Here is a 17884-nt window from a genome sequence, read left to right on the forward strand (position 1 = left end):
CCGAATTACTTAACGCTTTATACTTTAACGATAGGGAACGGATAATAATAATAACACAAGATAAACTTTAACTTATTTAATTTCAAATAGGTATAATTATACACTTAATATTTATTACTTAAACTTGAAGAAGTATATAAGTGTGATTTCTCTATTTTTAAGCTTCAGCAGGAGTATAAATTAATTTCATCTTATCTTTTGATGGTTTCTCTGATTTATCTTTTGACACTTCATCGGGTTTTTTTGATTTATCTTTGGAATCATCAACTTTGTCTGATTTATTTTTTGATCCTTCATCAGGGTTTTCTGATTTATCTTCGGACAGTTCATCCGGGTTTAAAGATTTACCTTTGGGTTCATCAACTTTATCTGATTTATCTTTTGACAAATCTTTTAATTTTGATGATGGTTGACTGGGCTTACCGTAAACATCAACGATGAACTTGAATCCCGTACCACGCTCTCCAATCAATTCAATCTTTACTTTACTCTCACCAATCCCGCCAGATAAGACAAAACTACGGCCATCGCCTTGAAGGTCTTGAATAACTATAGCCGTTATAACACCATCCTTTATATTTATCGTACCTCTGCTAATTTCGGTTACGTCTGGTTTTGGTATCTTTTCAAACTTTTGATGGTAGAGGAGCTTTCCTTCAGATGGATTACCTAAAGTCACATTTCTAGCCGAAACTATGCCCGCAAAAAGCAAAAATACACTGAAGAATAAAATTTTAAGTGTCATATTAACGTCTGATTGTGATGTCGCTTACGATATATGTATTTCATGGATTTTAAATTATTGATAGTATTTCTAAATCTTTAACGTATTTATATAGTTCTAATGATTTCACTAATTTAAAGTAGATAAGCTATTGTGGTTTGAAGATACCTATCGTAATTTAGAGATGGAAAAAATCTAATAGAGGCAAAGCGAAAAAACATGCTGCAGTAACATAATATTCACCTCTACCTATTTATTAGTAGAACCGCAAAGTGGCTATCTATAGTTACCTAACTATAATAATACTGCGACTAGATGATTTCTGTACATTAAATAAACTTTGAACATTATGATCTGAGGAAGCTTTATTATCGATATAGAGATAAAAGTTTTTATTTTTATTTTTGTCTGCCTTTCTGTACGCGCTTTAAGCTGAAACTATTGAATAGATTTGAACCCACTTTCGTCTACATATTATAGCTAACACTCCGGGTCATTATATAGAATAGCTTTTACAAAAAACAAAAGGAATAAATAAATGAATATACTTTTATTGTGCACCACAAAATCAGTACAGAAAAAACACATACATACTAAGCACAACAAAATATAGGCAGGTAGGTACAATTTGGTAGGAATCGTTAGGGATGTAATTTTTATCGATACTACTCCATAAAGTTGCCTTCAAACTAGGAAATATAATATGATATAATTTATATATTACTAGAGGATGCCCGCGGCTTCGCCCGCGTGGATTTCGGTTTTTTAAAATTCCGTGGGAACTCTTTGATTTTCCGGGATAAAAAGTAGCCTATGTCCTTCCCCGGGATGTATCCCATCTCTGTACCAAATTTCATTCAAATCGGTTTAGCGGTTGGGCCGTGAAAACGTAGCAGACAGACAGACAGACAGACAGACACACTTTCGCATTTATAGTATTAAGTATGGATATTACATTTCCGTAGTTTGAAGGCAACTTCTCCGTCAAATCTGAATCGATTTTCAAGTTTTTTTGGTGTTAAGTGTTTACCTCCTATTTTTATTAGATATCTAAACTACGTTATTTTTAAACTTACTTTCAATTAATAAACCGTAAAAGCATTATTCATACATTCAAAACAAAAGATATTTTAATAACTTTCTTAAAATAAAATTCTTAAATAAAAAAATAAAAAAAAACCTTATGATCTATTAGTTGCTCTTAAAATTTTAAATCAAAATAGTTTGTGTATCCGAATTATATAATCACTAATTAATTATTACTTACTACTATACATTAAATGATTATTAATTATATCGCCTTGGAATAAGTTCAATATCTACATTGCTTATTTTAACTTGAAAAAGTTAAAATTATATAATCACTAATTAATTATTACTTACTACATACATTAAATGATTATTAATTATATCGCCTTGGTATAAGTTCAATATCTACATTGCTTATTTTAACTTGAAAAAGTTCCTTACGATGTTTAACACCGCCCTCTAATATATTTGTATTAACTGAAAAGTTGCGCAATAATTGAACCAGACCTGATTTTGCTTGCAACTGCGCATATCTCATACCCACACAATTTCTGTTACCTTTACCAAATGGCATGTAGGTTATGTCCAACATTTTTTTCCTGTTCTCTACCGAAAATCTTTCTGGATTGAATATTTCAGGATCCGGGTGATATTTAGGATCGTGATGTAGTTCGTAAATAGGTAGCGTTATATTGGTGCCTTTGTCAACTTTGATATTACCAGTGGGTAAAACAGTATCTTTAACACATTTCCTCGCTAAGAAACCAATAGAAGGATTTAGTCTCATTGCCTCACACGTTACCATATCTAGGTATTCCATATTAGCGACAACATCGTACGAAATATCGTTCCCATGCTTGTCAAATGCTTCGTCGATTTCTTTTTGAAGACGCTTCTGAACATCTGTGTGTTTTCCTACCTCCATCAACGTAGCCAACATTGCAGAAGCCGTAGGTTCTACTCCTGCGATGAGGAAGAAGAACGCTTGAGCTGCGAGTAACTCGTCTGTTGGTTCCAACTCTAACCCCGAATCCATGTCTTTCAGCATCCCTTGCTTTTGTAAAGAGACACAAATATCTGCGAAATCATACTTCTTAACATTTTCAACCTTACGTTGATGAATAACCTGCTTGATTGCAGTGATAAAAAAGTTTTCAAACTCTTTAAATATATGGAGATCAAGCATTTTAAATAAGGATTCACTTAAACTTGCAATAGTGAATTTGACATTACGTTTCAAGCTTGCACTTGTTGATCGCCTAGCAATATCGAGGAAAGGAGAGTCAAAAACTGATTTCGTGGTAACGCCGAATACAGAAGCACATATGGCTGCACTGCAAAATGTTGATAGAGTATTGAACATGTCTCCTTTCATAAATTTAGGGTTGTCCTTGAGGTAACGAACGAAATCTTGTGCACTTTTATCCATGATGTAGTACATGCTCTTTAATTTTGCTGATGTGAAGAGCGGTGACATGCTTTGTCGAACCAACTTCCATTTTGGGCCGTTTAAGAACAGAATGTTACCGGAAAGAATGTCGCCTTCATTCGGGTCGAAGCCTCTGTGACTGAATGAATTGAAATCTGATGTCAATACATGTTGAATGTTAATAGGGTCTCTTATGTACAGCGATGGTGTTACAATAGATCCAATTCCCACTGCAGGTTCATTTGGATACTCCTTGTATATATCATAAAAGAGTTCGAAAAGCGCTCGACGCTTGGTCAGGAAATCCCAAAACACTCCCATAACTTTGTTTTTCCTATCGAAGGCAACTCCACGTTTTCTCCAGTAATTTTCATTGTAAATGCCGTTTATATAAATTAAAGCCAATAGTGTAAAGCAAATAAAGAGTAACACTGGCAACATTTTTACACGTGTGTTCTGAACGAAATAAATGAGAACTTTAATTTTAATCAATTTATGTAGTGGATATTTATATTAACTATTTGCTCTGTTATTTAATCTATTAAAGTTCATGAGTCATCATTATCAAGCATCAATATAAAATTATTATGTTATTAAAATAAAACTTGACCTCTTATATAGGTACCTACGATTGCCCTATCATCATTATTATTCATTTTCTTGTTTGTTTTGACGTATTTTAAAGGGTCCTTTTTGAAGTTTGTGATTGTGGTTAGGATCCGCCTCCTAATCGAAGGTTGGGGATTCGATCCCGGGCACACAGTTCTATCTTCGGAGTTATTAAATTCTTTATCACTTGCTTTAACGGTGAAAGAAAACATAGTGTGGAAACCTGCATGTCTGAGAGTTCTTCATAATATTTTCAAAGGTGTGTGAAGTCTGCCAATCCGCACTTGACTATCATGGTAGTCTATAATGGCCAAAACCCCTTCTTACTCTGAAGTGAGCCGGTATCGACGAATTATCCGTGGTAGTTGTAGTTTTTATTGAACTAAAACTTCTTTAGTGTGCTTCTTACTTAGTGTACTGCGGCGAAGCCCAATGGAGGGTTATGTGTTTGACCTGTGTATATTTACGGATGGAAATAATTCTCGTGTTTACCTACTGAGACTGTAATATTTTATCGAGATGTTTTTAAAGTACCAAGTAACATAGACTAAAAGTTCTATTTTTACTTAGGTATTAAATAATGTCATTTTTAGGGTTCCGTACCTCAAAAGAAAAAAACAGAACCCTTATAGGATCCCTTCGTTGTCTGTCTGTCTGTCCGTCCGTCTGTACGTAATACGATGGTACAGAACCCTTCGCGTGCGAGTCCGACTCGCACTTGACCAGTTTTTTTTTATAATACAGATCTGTAGAGTGACATGCTAAGTACTGTAATCCCGTAAAATTAAAGAGTTCCCACGGCATTTTCAAAAACCTAAATCCACGTATTTGGTTTAAAATAAAATACCTAAGTAACTATGAAATAGAGAATGAAATACTCCATAGAGTATGGATTACAATACTTAGTATCAAAAATATCCTCTAAATAAACTCCATGTTATCTATCACATCGTTTATCAGACTGGCGATATTCAGTTGTGAATTTGTGATACTAAATAAGTATAATTCACGATAAAATACCGCGCGTTTTCACTTTGAAAAAATCTTGTTCTTTTTCATTTTTATTATAAAGTTATTAACTACCTTAATTGTCACAAAAGTATTTATTTAATTAGTCATCCGTGTAACTTAACATTAAGCACCTGATAAGTAACATTTAGGTACATTATTTGCCTGTTTCATAAATGGAACAACAACACACAAGATAAGCAGAAGCAAAATGGCGTCTACAAGTGAAGTGTTACTCTTATTCTTGGTGTTTTATAGTGTAAACTCCGAAAGTGTTTACGTAGGGACGAAAAGTTCACAAGACAGTCTATTACACAGGAGTGAGCATGTGAAAAAACCCAATTTTTACATACGAACTACGGATATCGCTTTTCCGAAATATTACGAAGAAAACGATAATATTATAACAGCTGTTTATATGATAGACAATTCTGATTCTGACGAAGGAGCGTCTGCGGAGGTTGATTATGGTGGAATAGGTCTCACTTATGCTAATGTCCATTTAAGGAGTGCTTTATGGCGTGGATTTAATTACACTGTTGAAATATACGGCATAAAAGCGGACTTGGATGACACACCTGACTAATTTATGTATCCTAATAAATAAATTTATTTTTATGATAGTTTCAATTTATTGCTTACTATTGTTTACTTAATATGTCTATGTACCTACCATTGAATTAAATTAGTAGCCTAAGTCGCTCTCGAGGTACGCAAAAAATGAAGAAATCACGAAGGACAAACTAATTCGAGAGTGACATAGGCTACTTTATATCCTGAAAAATCATTTAGTATTAAAGTAATGGTAGGATTTTATTGGTCCGTAGGTACCTACCAACTGTCCTCAAAGATTAAACATATACTTACTTAAGTAGGTACTTGGTCTACTAAGAGCCGTTATAGCATAATGGGTAACGACAGACGGACAGACAGACAGACCGACAACAAAGTGATCCTGTAAGGATTCCGTTCTTTTGAGATACTTAACCCTAAAAACTAATAATATCATACTTGCTTTAACGGTGAATAAACACATCGTGAGGAAACCTATTATAGTACCACATTACCGTAACAGTGTGTTCTGTGACCACAGTAGTCAGTACCTCCCTAGTTCCTAAATTGGTAGTAAAGTCAGTTCTATATAATTCGTTCCTGAGGCGCGAACATAATAGGCCATTACGCTACACTACTACTACTTTACAATAGTAAAGTGGACTAATTAGGGGTCGGGACTCGGGAAGGCTGAGAGCAACGGGACGCGACCGGTTCGAGGGCCATATTTTATTAATTATTTTGAATTCCTTCATTTTATGTGGGAAATAAATCTCCAATTTTATCTCGGTCTGCGTTAAAAGTGATTTTCTTGATGAATGAGGACCAATACCCTAACAACTTTCTACGGAAATCAATCTAAGTTTTAAGAAGCAATGTATTATGTAAACTAGGTACCTAGGTACCTGCTATAGTTTGACAGGTTGAGGTGGTAACCGGGATGGGGAAGCCCCGCACGCCCGCACAGCCTCCGCGTTAACCCGCTGAGGGTGAGGGCGGGTGACGTGCGGGGCGTCCCTCCGCCTCATACCATTGCCATCTCAACCTGTCGTATATTATACCTACATAGTGCGCGCAAAAGAAGTAGTCCAATTTGAATTTGGAACATGGTGGTTTGCTCAGGTTATACTCGTAGTTCACCCGGCTGAGATCTTTTTTATCAATCAATCAATCATTTATTTGCTGTGAATTCAGGTTTTAGGGTTCAGTACCCGAAGGATGCCAACAGGACACCCTCACTAATCCTCCGCTGTCCCTGACTGTTTGTCTGTCAGCGGGCTGTAACTTATGAACCGTAATATGCAAAGGGATGAAATGTCCACAGTGTACCTACCTATTACCGCTATAATAACAAATAATAAAAAAATCTAAATAACCGCCATGCAAATTAGGTCTGGGTTGGAGTGCACTTGCCTAGAAGTACTTAGAAGATGTCCATTCACTCTTGCTTTAAAGGTATTAGACGGAAAATATCCACACCTTAGCGGTTCGTATCAGAAACGTGGAGCAAAAAAGTTTGAGTGCGAGAAGATTGTACCTAATTCAACCACATAACGATGCTAGCGTTCACGGTTTCTTGCTGTTCTGTGGTAGAATGGTAAAGGAGGCATATTCTTAATTCCTCTTTGAGCAAGTGAAGTTTCTGAGCACAATCTCCAAAATATATTGTCTACTAGCCGCTGCCCGCGACTTCGCCCGCGTGGATTTAGGTTTTTCGAAATCCCGTGGGAATTCTTTGATTTTCCGGGATAAAAAGTAGCCTATGTGCTAATCCAGGATATTACGAGTATCTATCTCCATTCCAAATTTCAGCCAAATCCGTTCAGTAGTTTTTGCGTGAAGGAGTAACAAACATACACACACACACATACAAACTTTCGCCTTTTTATTAGTGTGATAGGTGTCATTGCGCCGATGCTATAAGTTGTGCAATTTCGCCTGCGTAAGTAATTGATCGCAAATTATTTCGGGCGCGGCGATCTATCGAGTCTAATGCATCGAGTTGGTACTTGGCAGAGCCATCCCAAAGGTGGCATCAGACCTCCATGCCAGATCAAACCTAAGCCTGATAAAGAGTGAGGTTTTATTTTACTGAACCGTTTAACCCTGTTCAGGGTATCAAGTCTCTTGGCAGCTGTTTTGACCTTTGGTTCGATGCATTTCCTGAAATTAAGGTTGGTTGTACGATGGTACGGAACCCTGGTGCTCGAGTCCGATCCGCACTTGAATAATTTTTGTAATATTAATGGCGTCGATGTAGTGAAGCGATATCGTTATCAATTTTTAGGATACCCTATCTAAAGAGAAAAACAGGAACCCTTATAGGATCACACATCGTTTTCTGTCTGTCTGTCGTGTGTTTCAGGACCCGTCATCAAAACCTATAGTATGGATACTTCCGGTTGTCTTATACCACAAGCACCTAAAGGGAAAACCCCGAAAACCATGAATCTGTGGTTACATCACAAAAAAATGTTATTTCTTGTACAATGGGAGTTGGGACGGAACACTTCGTGTGCAAATCCGACTCGCACTTGACCGGTTTCTATTAATTATCACAAGATAACACTTTATCATTTCGCGGGCGCTATTTGGTCACAATTACCTCGTTAATTAATGTATTTAATCCTCATTAGTTCTAAAAATGTAAAAACCAATCCTTTATTACGCGAAAACCTAAAAGTGAACGTCTAATAAATGTTTATTATGAAAAAACTGATTTTTTTAACATATTTCTTTCGCTTGTGTTTGTGTGAGCCAGTGAACTATTTGGATGGCGCTAAACCGCTTGTAGAGATGAAGGAGGCACCAGTAGCTTTTAATAATGATAGAAACAATGAAATACTGAACCCTACTTTGTTCATAACGGTCAAATCGTACTACTGCCGCGCTCGAACTTATGAACGTAAGTTTTCTTTAACTTTGATACGTTAACCCTTGACTACGATGATCTGGTATGGTAGTTTTACCCCTATTTTTCACTGGTGGGAGGCCTCGGCCGTGGCCAGTTCCCAACCTAATGGCAAAGACGTGGCGCCAATCGATTTAGCGTAGTAGGTGAGATTGTAATCAAGGCCTAACTTTTATATATATCTGAATTTAAAAAAAATTGGTTTCTTCACATGTTGGAATGAATCTGGCTTGGCTGAATCAGTGGCCAGCCCGGTTTTGCCGGTAGATGCCGCTAGGGTGGTAACTAACCACGGCGGAAGCCTTCCACTAAATCAGACGTTACAAACAAATTGCCCGTACTGAGAATCGAACCTGGGACCTGTCTCTTGTGAGACCACTGCGAAAGGGATGCCGTCAAAAATTCACTTTTTTATCTTGCTATGAATGAATGAAAAATTCGATGACGGAATAAAATAATCAGACTGATAGATGAAGAATGTTTGTTTTCGTGGTTGATAATAAATGTTTGATACTAATAAGAGATTAGATATATAAATTGTAAACAAATAAAAAGTAATTTAACTTAACGTAGGGATAGGTTAGGTAGGTACATGCCTATTTCAGAAACTAATAGTGCCTGTAGAGGCACTAGTAAATAGGCATTTTCGAGCTACGCCGTGTGAGCCGTAGCGAGTTTGGTTAGTTGCATCTAGCCCGTTGTAGCGTGTAGTAGTTTCCAAAGAAATTGTAAATTTAAATAGTGAATTATAATATATATTTTTTAGTGTTCATTTCTTTTGTTTTTCTTTCTACCCTGGTAGAGAACACGGCGCTATATATACATCAAATATCTGTACAAATATACCTGTACATTGGTGACTCGGACTTTGAACTACCAGGGTAACGCGTGTTAATTTTACTAAAATAAAGTAACGTAACGTAAGCTAGGGCAACTCAAGTTAACACGTGTAAGGAAGTGAAAAACTAAAAAACTTTAAAAATGGCGCAACCTACGACAGTAGTGAAGGATGAAGACACGTATTTAGCGTCGATATCTATCACGTCGAAGATCCCGGAGTTTTGGACCGACCAACCTAGGGTCTGGTTTATCCAGCTGGAAGCAATACTGGCACCACAAAAACAAGGAGACGCATCCAAGTATAATATAGTGGTATCCAAGCTGGGTAAGGATGTCATTCAACAGGTGACGGACATCCTGATCAATCCTCCGGAGGTGCGTAAGTACGAGGTACTTAAAGAAAGGTTGCTGAACATATATGAAGAGTCGGAGAACCGTCAAATACAGAAGCTCATCGGGGAGATGGAACTGGGTGATCAGAAACCCAGCCACCTCCTCCGAAAGATGCAGGATCTGGCCAGGGGTAAAATTAATAATGAGACCCTAAGGCTTAATTCAAATATAACGAAGTGAAAGCCATGGTGCTATGTTTCGTAACCTACTTTGTAATTCTTTCACAGATGAAGAACTCCTTTTATTCGGCACAAAGTCTTGGACGTTTCCACCTCAAAGCGTGAACCTCACCTTACGGTATCCGTCAGAAAATGTAAGTTGGGAATATAAACATTTAGATGTAGTTTTCGTGCCGTGGATCGGCTGCATTGCTGCACTCGCTCTGCAGACGCTGCATAATGCATAAAAAGCTAAGCATCTAACAGCTAAAAAGGCTTTTTTACCCGACTGCGGCAAAGCCAAAAGGAAAGGTAATGATTTTAGCAGTCTAAGTATGTATGTATGTTTGTATCCAGATTCTGTGTGTTCCATCGTAGTGCCTAGACTACTGGGCCAATTTTGATGAATGAGGTGTCAATTGATTCGTTGTAAAAGTCCGGGTGGCATAGGCTATATTTTATACGAAAAAAGTTGGGATGTTACATCAAAAAAGTGGAGGTCTCCAAAAATGTTTTTGCTATTGTATCGAGTGGGATGTCAAATAAAAGAGGAGAAAATTCTGAGCTCATGAACATAAATGTACAACAAGTGTCAGAAAAACAATTTTACCCTAATATTTCAGCGTTTATTAAGACGATCGCAGTCGGGTTTTAGTTTTCAACTTTATCTTGTTAGCTTAACGCGAGAGAAGATGGCCTACGTCCTGGAAAAGACATGTAGGATTTTTACCTACCAAAACCCCCTCAGTGGCCACCCTCAGCGCATATTGGGAGGCTACGAGATCTCTTACGAACACATTCGGTGCCTTCGCTTAGCTTCGTCCCAGAGAAAATAGCCCTGTATCTTGGCCCTCGCTATTAGGTATGGCAGCTTGTGCCACAACAAGCTCTAGCATCTTCCAAAGATTGCATACGAGATGTGAACGGCTAGCGCCCCCACTCCAGTATAAGTACCTACCTACTTACCTCCTGTATAAGTACCTATGGTTCGCGACGGATCGAGATGGCAATTTTCTAGTGAGGTGACATCACATACCGGGTAATGGACATCGATAATTTTTTGGTACGCATCAAAATGAGAGTAAAATTACTAACACCTTTTTTTTAATATAGTAAGTAATATTGTATTCATCACAATCAAAATTAACGAACTTATATAAATAACATTGCTACATAGGTACTTTATATTCCAGCATCAATATGCAGACGAGGTAGATTATGTGCTGACAGGACTCAGAGTCGTGCTACATCTCTCGGGGCAGGATGCAAAAGGCTTCATCACCAGTGGGGGAATGTACCAGGTATATTAATTATACAATACCTACTATCTAATACCTATCCACACATCGTGAGGAAACCTATTATAGTACCACATTACCGTAACAGTGTGTTCTGTGACCACAGTAGTCAGTACCTCCCTAGTTCCTAAATTGGTAGTAAAGTCAGTTCTATATAATTCGTTCCTGAGGCGCGAACATAATAGGCCATTACGCTACACTACTACTACTTTACAATAGTAAAGTGGACTAATTAGGGGTCGGGACTCGGGAAGGCTGAGAGCAACGGGACGCGACCGGTTCGAGGGCCATATTTTATTAATTATTTTGAATTCCTTCATTTTATGTGGGAAATAAATCTCCAATTTTATCTCGGTCTGCGTTAAAAGTGATTTTCTTGATGAATGAGGACCAATACCCTAACAACTTTCTACGGAAATCAATCTAAGTTTTAAGAAGCAATGTATTATGTAAACTAGGTACCTAGGTACCTGCTATAGTTTGACAGGTTGAGGTGGTAACCGGGATGGGGAAGCCCCGCACGCCCGCACAGCCTCCGCGTTAACCCGCTGAGGGTGAGGGCGGGTGACGTGCGGGGCGTCCCTCCGCCTCATACCATTGCCATCTCAACCTGTCGTATATTATACCTACATAGTGCGCGCAAAAGAAGTAGTCCAATTTGAATTTGGAACATGGTGGTTTGCTCAGGTTATACTCGTAGTTCACCCGGCTGAGATCTTTTTTATCAATCAATCAATCATTTATTTGCTGTGAATTCAGGTTTTAGGGTTCAGTACCCGAAGGATGCCAACAGGACACCCTCACTAATCCTCCGCTGTCCCTGACTGTTTGTCTGTCAGCGGGCTGTAACTTATGAACCGTAATATGCAAAGGGATGAAATGTCCACAGTGTACCTACCTATTACCGCTATAATAACAAATAATAAAAAAATCTAAATAACCGCCATGCAAATTAGGTCTGGGTTGGAGTGCACTTGCCTAGAAGTACTTAGAAGATGTCCATTCACTCTTGCTTTAAAGGTATTAGACGGAAAATATCCACACCTTAGCGGTTCGTATCAGAAACGTGGAGCAAAAAAGTTTGAGTGCGAGAAGATTGTACCTAATTCAACCACATAACGATGCTAGCGTTCACGGTTTCTTGCTGTTCTGTGGTAGAATGGTAAAGGAGGCATATTCTTAATTCCTCTTTGAGCAAGTGAAGTTTCTGAGCACAATCTCCAAAATATATTGTCTACTAGCCGCTGCCCGCGACTTCGCCCGCGTGGATTTAGGTTTTTCGAAATCCCGTGGGAATTCTTTGATTTTCCGGGATAAAAAGTAGCCTATGTGCTAATCCAGGATATTACGAGTATCTATCTCCATTCCAAATTTCAGCCAAATCCGTTCAGTAGTTTTTGCGTGAAGGAGTAACAAACATACACACACACACATACAAACTTTCGCCTTTTTATTAGTGTGATAGGTGTCATTGCGCCGATGCTATAAGTTGTGCAATTTCGCCTGCGTAAGTAATTGATCGCAAATTATTTCGGGCGCGGCGATCTATCGAGTCTAATGCATCGAGTTGGTACTTGGCAGAGCCATCCCAAAGGTGGCATCAGACCTCCATGCCAGATCAAACCTAAGCCTGATAAAGAGTGAGGTTTTATTTTACTGAACCGTTTAACCCTGTTCAGGGTATCAAGTCTCTTGGCAGCTGTTTTGACCTTTGGTTCGATGCATTTCCTGAAATTAAGGTTGGTTGTACGATGGTACGGAACCCTGGTGCTCGAGTCCGATCCGCACTTGAATAATTTTTGTAATATTAATGGCGTCGATGTAGTGAAGCGATATCGTTATCAATTTTTAGGATACCCTATCTAAAGAGAAAAACAGGAACCCTTATAGGATCACACATCGTTTTCTGTCTGTCTGTCGTGTGTTTCAGGACCCGTCATCAAAACCTATAGTATGGATACTTCCGGTTGTCTTATACCACAAGCACCTAAAGGGAAAACCCCGAAAACCATGAATCTGTGGTTACATCACAAAAAAATGTTATTTCTTGTACAATGGGAGTTGGGACGGAACACTTCGTGTGCAAATCCGACTCGCACTTGACCGGTTTCTATTAATTATCACAAGATAACACTTTATCATTTCGCGGGCGCTATTTGGTCACAATTACCTCGTTAATTAATGTATTTAATCCTCATTAGTTCTAAAAATGTAAAAACCAATCCTTTATTACGCGAAAACCTAAAAGTGAACGTCTAATAAATGTTTATTATGAAAAAACTGATTTTTTTAACATATTTCTTTCGCTTGTGTTTGTGTGAGCCAGTGAACTATTTGGATGGCGCTAAACCGCTTGTAGAGATGAAGGAGGCACCAGTAGCTTTTAATAATGATAGAAACAATGAAATACTGAACCCTACTTTGTTCATAACGGTCAAATCGTACTACTGCCGCGCTCGAACTTATGAACGTAAGTTTTCTTTAACTTTGATACGTTAACCCTTGACTACGATGATCTGGTATGGTAGTTTTACCCCTATTTTTCACTGGTGGGAGGCCTCGGCCGTGGCCAGTTCCCAACCTAATGGCAAAGACGTGGCGCCAATCGATTTAGCGTAGTAGGTGAGATTGTAATCAAGGCCTAACTTTTATATATATCTGAATTTAAAAAAAATTGGTTTCTTCACATGTTGGAATGAATCTGGCTTGGCTGAATCAGTGGCCAGCCCGGTTTTGCCGGTAGATGCCGCTAGGGTGGTAACTAACCACGGCGGAAGCCTTCCACTAAATCAGACGTTACAAACAAATTGCCCGTACTGAGAATCGAACCTGGGACCTGTCTCTTGTGAGACCACTGCGAAAGGGATGCCGTCAAAAATTCACTTTTTTATCTTGCTATGAATGAATGAAAAATTCGATGACGGAATAAAATAATCAGACTGATAGATGAAGAATGTTTGTTTTCGTGGTTGATAATAAATGTTTGATACTAATAAGAGATTAGATATATAAATTGTAAACAAATAAAAAGTAATTTAACTTAACGTAGGGATAGGTTAGGTAGGTACATGCCTATTTCAGAAACTAATAGTGCCTGTAGAGGCACTAGTAAATAGGCATTTTCGAGCTACGCCGTGTGAGCCGTAGCGAGTTTGGTTAGTTGCATCTAGCCCGTTGTAGCGTGTAGTAGTTTCCAAAGAAATTGTAAATTTAAATAGTGAATTATAATATATATTTTTTAGTGTTCATTTCTTTTGTTTTTCTTTCTACCCTGGTAGAGAACACGGCGCTATATATACATCAAATATCTGTACAAATATACCTGTACATTGGTGACTCGGACTTTGAACTACCAGGGTAACGCGTGTTAATTTTACTAAAATAAAGTAACGTAACGTAAGCTAGGGCAACTCAAGTTAACACGTGTAAGGAAGTGAAAAACTAAAAAACTTTAAAAATGGCGCAACCTACGACAGTAGTGAAGGATGAAGACACGTATTTAGCGTCGATATCTATCACGTCGAAGATCCCGGAGTTTTGGACCGACCAACCTAGGGTCTGGTTTATCCAGCTGGAAGCAATACTGGCACCACAAAAACAAGGAGACGCATCCAAGTATAATATAGTGGTATCCAAGCTGGGTAAGGATGTCATTCAACAGGTGACGGACATCCTGATCAATCCTCCGGAGGTGCGTAAGTACGAGGTACTTAAAGAAAGGTTGCTGAACATATATGAAGAGTCGGAGAACCGTCAAATACAGAAGCTCATCGGGGAGATGGAACTGGGTGATCAGAAACCCAGCCACCTCCTCCGAAAGATGCAGGATCTGGCCAGGGGTAAAATTAATAATGAGACCCTAAGGCTTAATTCAAATATAACGAAGTGAAAGCCATGGTGCTATGTTTCGTAACCTACTTTGTAATTCTTTCACAGATGAAGAACTCCTTTTATTCGGCACAAAGTCTTGGACGTTTCCACCTCAAAGCGTGAACCTCACCTTACGGTATCCGTCAGAAAATGTAAGTTGGGAATATAAACATTTAGATGTAGTTTTCGTGCCGTGGATCGGCTGCATTGCTGCACTCGCTCTGCAGACGCTGCATAATGCATAAAAAGCTAAGCATCTAACAGCTAAAAAGGCTTTTTTACCCGACTGCGGCAAAGCCAAAAGGAAAGGTAATGATTTTAGCAGTCTAAGTATGTATGTATGTTTGTATCCAGATTCTGTGTGTTCCATCGTAGTGCCTAGACTACTGGGCCAATTTTGATGAATGAGGTGTCAATTGATTCGTTGTAAAAGTCCGGGTGGCATAGGCTATATTTTATACGAAAAAAGTTGGGATGTTACATCAAAAAAGTGGAGGTCTCCAAAAATGTTTTTGCTATTGTATCGAGTGGGATGTCAAATAAAAGAGGAGAAAATTCTGAGCTCATGAACATAAATGTACAACAAGTGTCAGAAAAACAATTTTACCCTAATATTTCAGCGTTTATTAAGACGATCGCAGTCGGGTTTTAGTTTTCAACTTTATCTTGTTAGCTTAACGCGAGAGAAGATGGCCTACGTCCTGGAAAAGACATGTAGGATTTTTACCTACCAAAACCCCCTCAGTGGCCACCCTCAGCGCATATTGGGAGGCTACGAGATCTCTTACGAACACATTCGGTGCCTTCGCTTAGCTTCGTCCCAGAGAAAATAGCCCTGTATCTTGGCCCTCGCTATTAGGTATGGCAGCTTGTGCCACAACAAGCTCTAGCATCTTCCAAAGATTGCATACGAGATGTGAACGGCTAGCGCCCCCACTCCAGTATAAGTACCTACCTACTTACCTCCTGTATAAGTACCTATGGTTCGCGACGGATCGAGATGGCAATTTTCTAGTGAGGTGACATCACATACCGGGTAATGGACATCGATAATTTTTTGGTACGCATCAAAATGAGAGTAAAATTACTAACACCTTTTTTTTAATATAGTAAGTAATATTGTATTCATCACAATCAAAATTAACGAACTTATATAAATAACATTGCTACATAGGTACTTTATATTCCAGCATCAATATGCAGACGAGGTAGATTATGTGCTGACAGGACTCAGAGTCGTGCTACATCTCTCGGGGCAGGATGCAAAAGGCTTCATCACCAGTGGGGGAATGTACCAGGTATATTAATTATACAATACCTACTATCTAATACCTATCCAAGTAGGTAGTAACAGAATTAGTCATCAAAATCGCCAATTCTTTTTAACCGTCTTCGAAAAAAGGAGGAGGTTCTTAATTCGTCGGAATCTTTTTTTTCATCCAATGACAAGTTAGCTCTTGATGACCTCTTTGGCGCAGTGGTGAGCACATAATTAGTCTTGTAAGTAGGAGGTCTCGGGTACGATTCCCGGCAGGAGTAGTTTGGAATTTAAAATTTCGTTATCAGGTTACTAAGGAAATTAACAGATTGGTTTCAGTTGTCAGAAATTGCCTCTGAAGAGTAAATACCTACGATTTGTCAACAGCTGTTCTATCCTTCAATTAAGCGAAAGTTTGACTGACGAACCAATGCGCAGCAGCACAGAGACTCTCGCCGTCTTGCCTTTGCCTACTGCACAGTGCACTCATAAAATCACCCACTGCGCAAGTCCAACATGAATGTTTCCTTATTTAATGGCATGTGTACCTATATTATTTTTGTTTCGTTACCAGGACCACATAAGCATGACGTTCTTGTTCCGGAACCTCACCAGCCTGCGGTACCAGCTCTACTTGCACGGGATGCCCAGAAACATGCTCAACCGCGTCACCGAGAACTACACCGCTGAGCTCGATATGTGCTAATAAATATAGGTATATCAATAAAGTGTAGTGTTTTTTTTATTTTGATAAGTACAAGTTATAGCCTTGACTGCGATCTCATCTGCTGATAAGTGATGATGCAGTCTAAGATGGAAGCGGGCTAACTTAGAAGGCGTATTTAATTAAACCTATACCTCTGATCGGAACATCGTACCGGAACGCTAAACCACTTGGCGGCACGGACTGAAGCCACCAGACCAGACCAGACTAGACCAGAAATTTTGAAACTATAAATCCCCTTTCCTCTGCTGGGAATCGAACCGGAGACCTCCCATTTATAAGACTAGCGCTCACCACCGTGCCAGGAATATCGTCAAAACGGTCTTTTTCAAAAAGCAAGATCCCGATATTAAACTTGGTCTATACATAAGGGTTACGAAGGGTGCCAACGGAATCCTGTTATTAAGCCTCCGCTGTCCATCCGTTCGTCCGTCCGTATGTCTGTATCTCGCGAACTACTTACTATAGCGCGATTTAGTCGGTTTCGCAGTTCGCATGATAATCCAAATCCAGAAAATTTCCAAAGCAAAGTAGGTATAAATTACTTATTACGTTCCATTTTTAAAAGAATGCCAAAATTTTTGTATTGCGAACGGAAAATAGATACACCAGCCTATCGATGGACGGGAAACCCTTGACCCTAAAATAGTATAGATAGGTATATAACCCTACCTACCCTACCCTAACAGTTCAAAGAATTTTCAAACAGTTGTAAAGGCATAGAACTGCTTTCCAAGTTGTAATGTTTATTAGTAAGTCCATAGCCACCTGGGCCCCACAGTCTAGACGGGCAATAAAAACTAAGTGCTACAATATAACTGGTCGATACTAATTTAGATAAAAACGTTCTCTAGCAACACGCATTATTGAAATTAATTGTATCGACCTATCAATTGGTTGATTAAAATTTGGTAAAAGACAATAGGGCCTTGGACTTGTGCAGCAGTAATAAAATCATTTGATGTTTTGTATAGCGGTAGTTTATGGGGCTAGAATTTATTATTAAAGAGAATAATTAAAACCCTACTCAGACGTTTGCGCTCCCAATCGGCCCGTGATCTCACTAGGGGTCATGCCTACC

At 38.7% G+C, this 17884-nt stretch overlaps 4 protein-coding genes across 6 annotated transcripts in view; 1 reads left to right on the plus strand and 3 right to left on the minus strand.

Annotated features, from left to right (window-relative positions):
• Positions 1-17884, minus strand: part of LOC123865475 (protein Wnt-5b-like) — a 50753-nt gene that overhangs the window by 32441 nt on the left and 428 nt on the right. The window contains exon 2 of one of the 2 annotated variants that reach the window (XM_045906526.1): positions 15700-15707. The exons of the other annotated variant lie outside the window; for it this stretch is intronic. The gene's annotated coding sequence lies outside the window, so the exon portion shown is untranslated. The remainder of the gene's footprint in view (positions 1-15699; positions 15708-17884) is intronic. 2 annotated transcript variants of the gene reach the window in all.
• LOC123865479 lies at positions 62-1515 on the minus strand. The gene has a single exon (XM_045906533.1). The coding sequence runs from the start codon at positions 743-745 to the stop codon at positions 158-160; it is 588 nt and encodes a 195-aa protein (XP_045762489.1). The 5' UTR covers positions 746-1515; the 3' UTR covers positions 62-157.
• On the minus strand, positions 1594-3676 carry LOC123865459 (cytochrome P450 6B5-like). Of its 2 annotated transcripts, XM_045906504.1 has the most exons (2): positions 2159-3676; positions 1594-2043 (listed from the first exon to the last, which is right to left on the minus strand). In XM_045906504.1, the coding sequence occupies exons 1-2, from the start codon at positions 3621-3623 to the stop codon at positions 2012-2014; spliced, it is 1497 nt and encodes a 498-aa protein (XP_045762460.1). In that variant the 5' UTR covers positions 3624-3676; the 3' UTR covers positions 1594-2011. The 2 variants fall into 2 exon arrangements, with proteins under 2 accessions (XP_045762460.1, XP_045762459.1); XM_045906503.1 differs by having other exon boundaries at positions 1594-3676.
• Positions 13069-16787, plus strand: LOC123865484. The gene is made up of 4 exons (XM_045906544.1): positions 13069-13421; positions 14888-14973; positions 16012-16119; positions 16654-16787. Exons 1-4 carry the CDS (start codon positions 13214-13216, stop codon positions 16783-16785), a joined length of 534 nt encoding a protein of 177 aa, XP_045762500.1. The 5' UTR covers positions 13069-13213; the 3' UTR covers positions 16786-16787.

The sequence above is a fragment of the Maniola jurtina genome, chromosome 5 (genome assembly GCF_905333055.1).
Source record: "Maniola jurtina chromosome 5, ilManJurt1.1, whole genome shotgun sequence".
In the NCBI taxonomy this organism is placed as follows: Eukaryota; Metazoa; Arthropoda; class Insecta; order Lepidoptera; family Nymphalidae; genus Maniola; species Maniola jurtina.

Coding starts and splice junctions, on each gene's coding strand:
- LOC123865479 (XM_045906533.1), bottom strand. CDS start 745: ATGACACTTAAAATTTTATTCTTCAGTGTATTTTTGCTTTTTGCGGGC.
- LOC123865459 (XM_045906504.1), bottom strand. CDS start 3,623: ATGTTGCCAGTGTTACTCTTTATTTGCTTTACACTATTGGCTTTAATT. Junction 2,044..2,158: donor AGTTAAAATAAGCAATGTAG/ATATTGAACTTA, acceptor TAAGCAATGTAG/ATATTGAACTTATTCCAAGG.
- LOC123865484 (XM_045906544.1), top strand. CDS start 13,214: ATGTTTATTATGAAAAAACTGATTTTTTTAACATATTTCTTTCGCTTG. Junction 13,422..14,887: donor CCGCGCTCGAACTTATGAAC/GTAAGTTTTCTT, acceptor ATTCTTTCACAG/ATGAAGAACTCCTTTTATTC. Junction 14,974..16,011: donor TACGGTATCCGTCAGAAAAT/GTAAGTTGGGAA, acceptor TTTATATTCCAG/CATCAATATGCAGACGAGGT.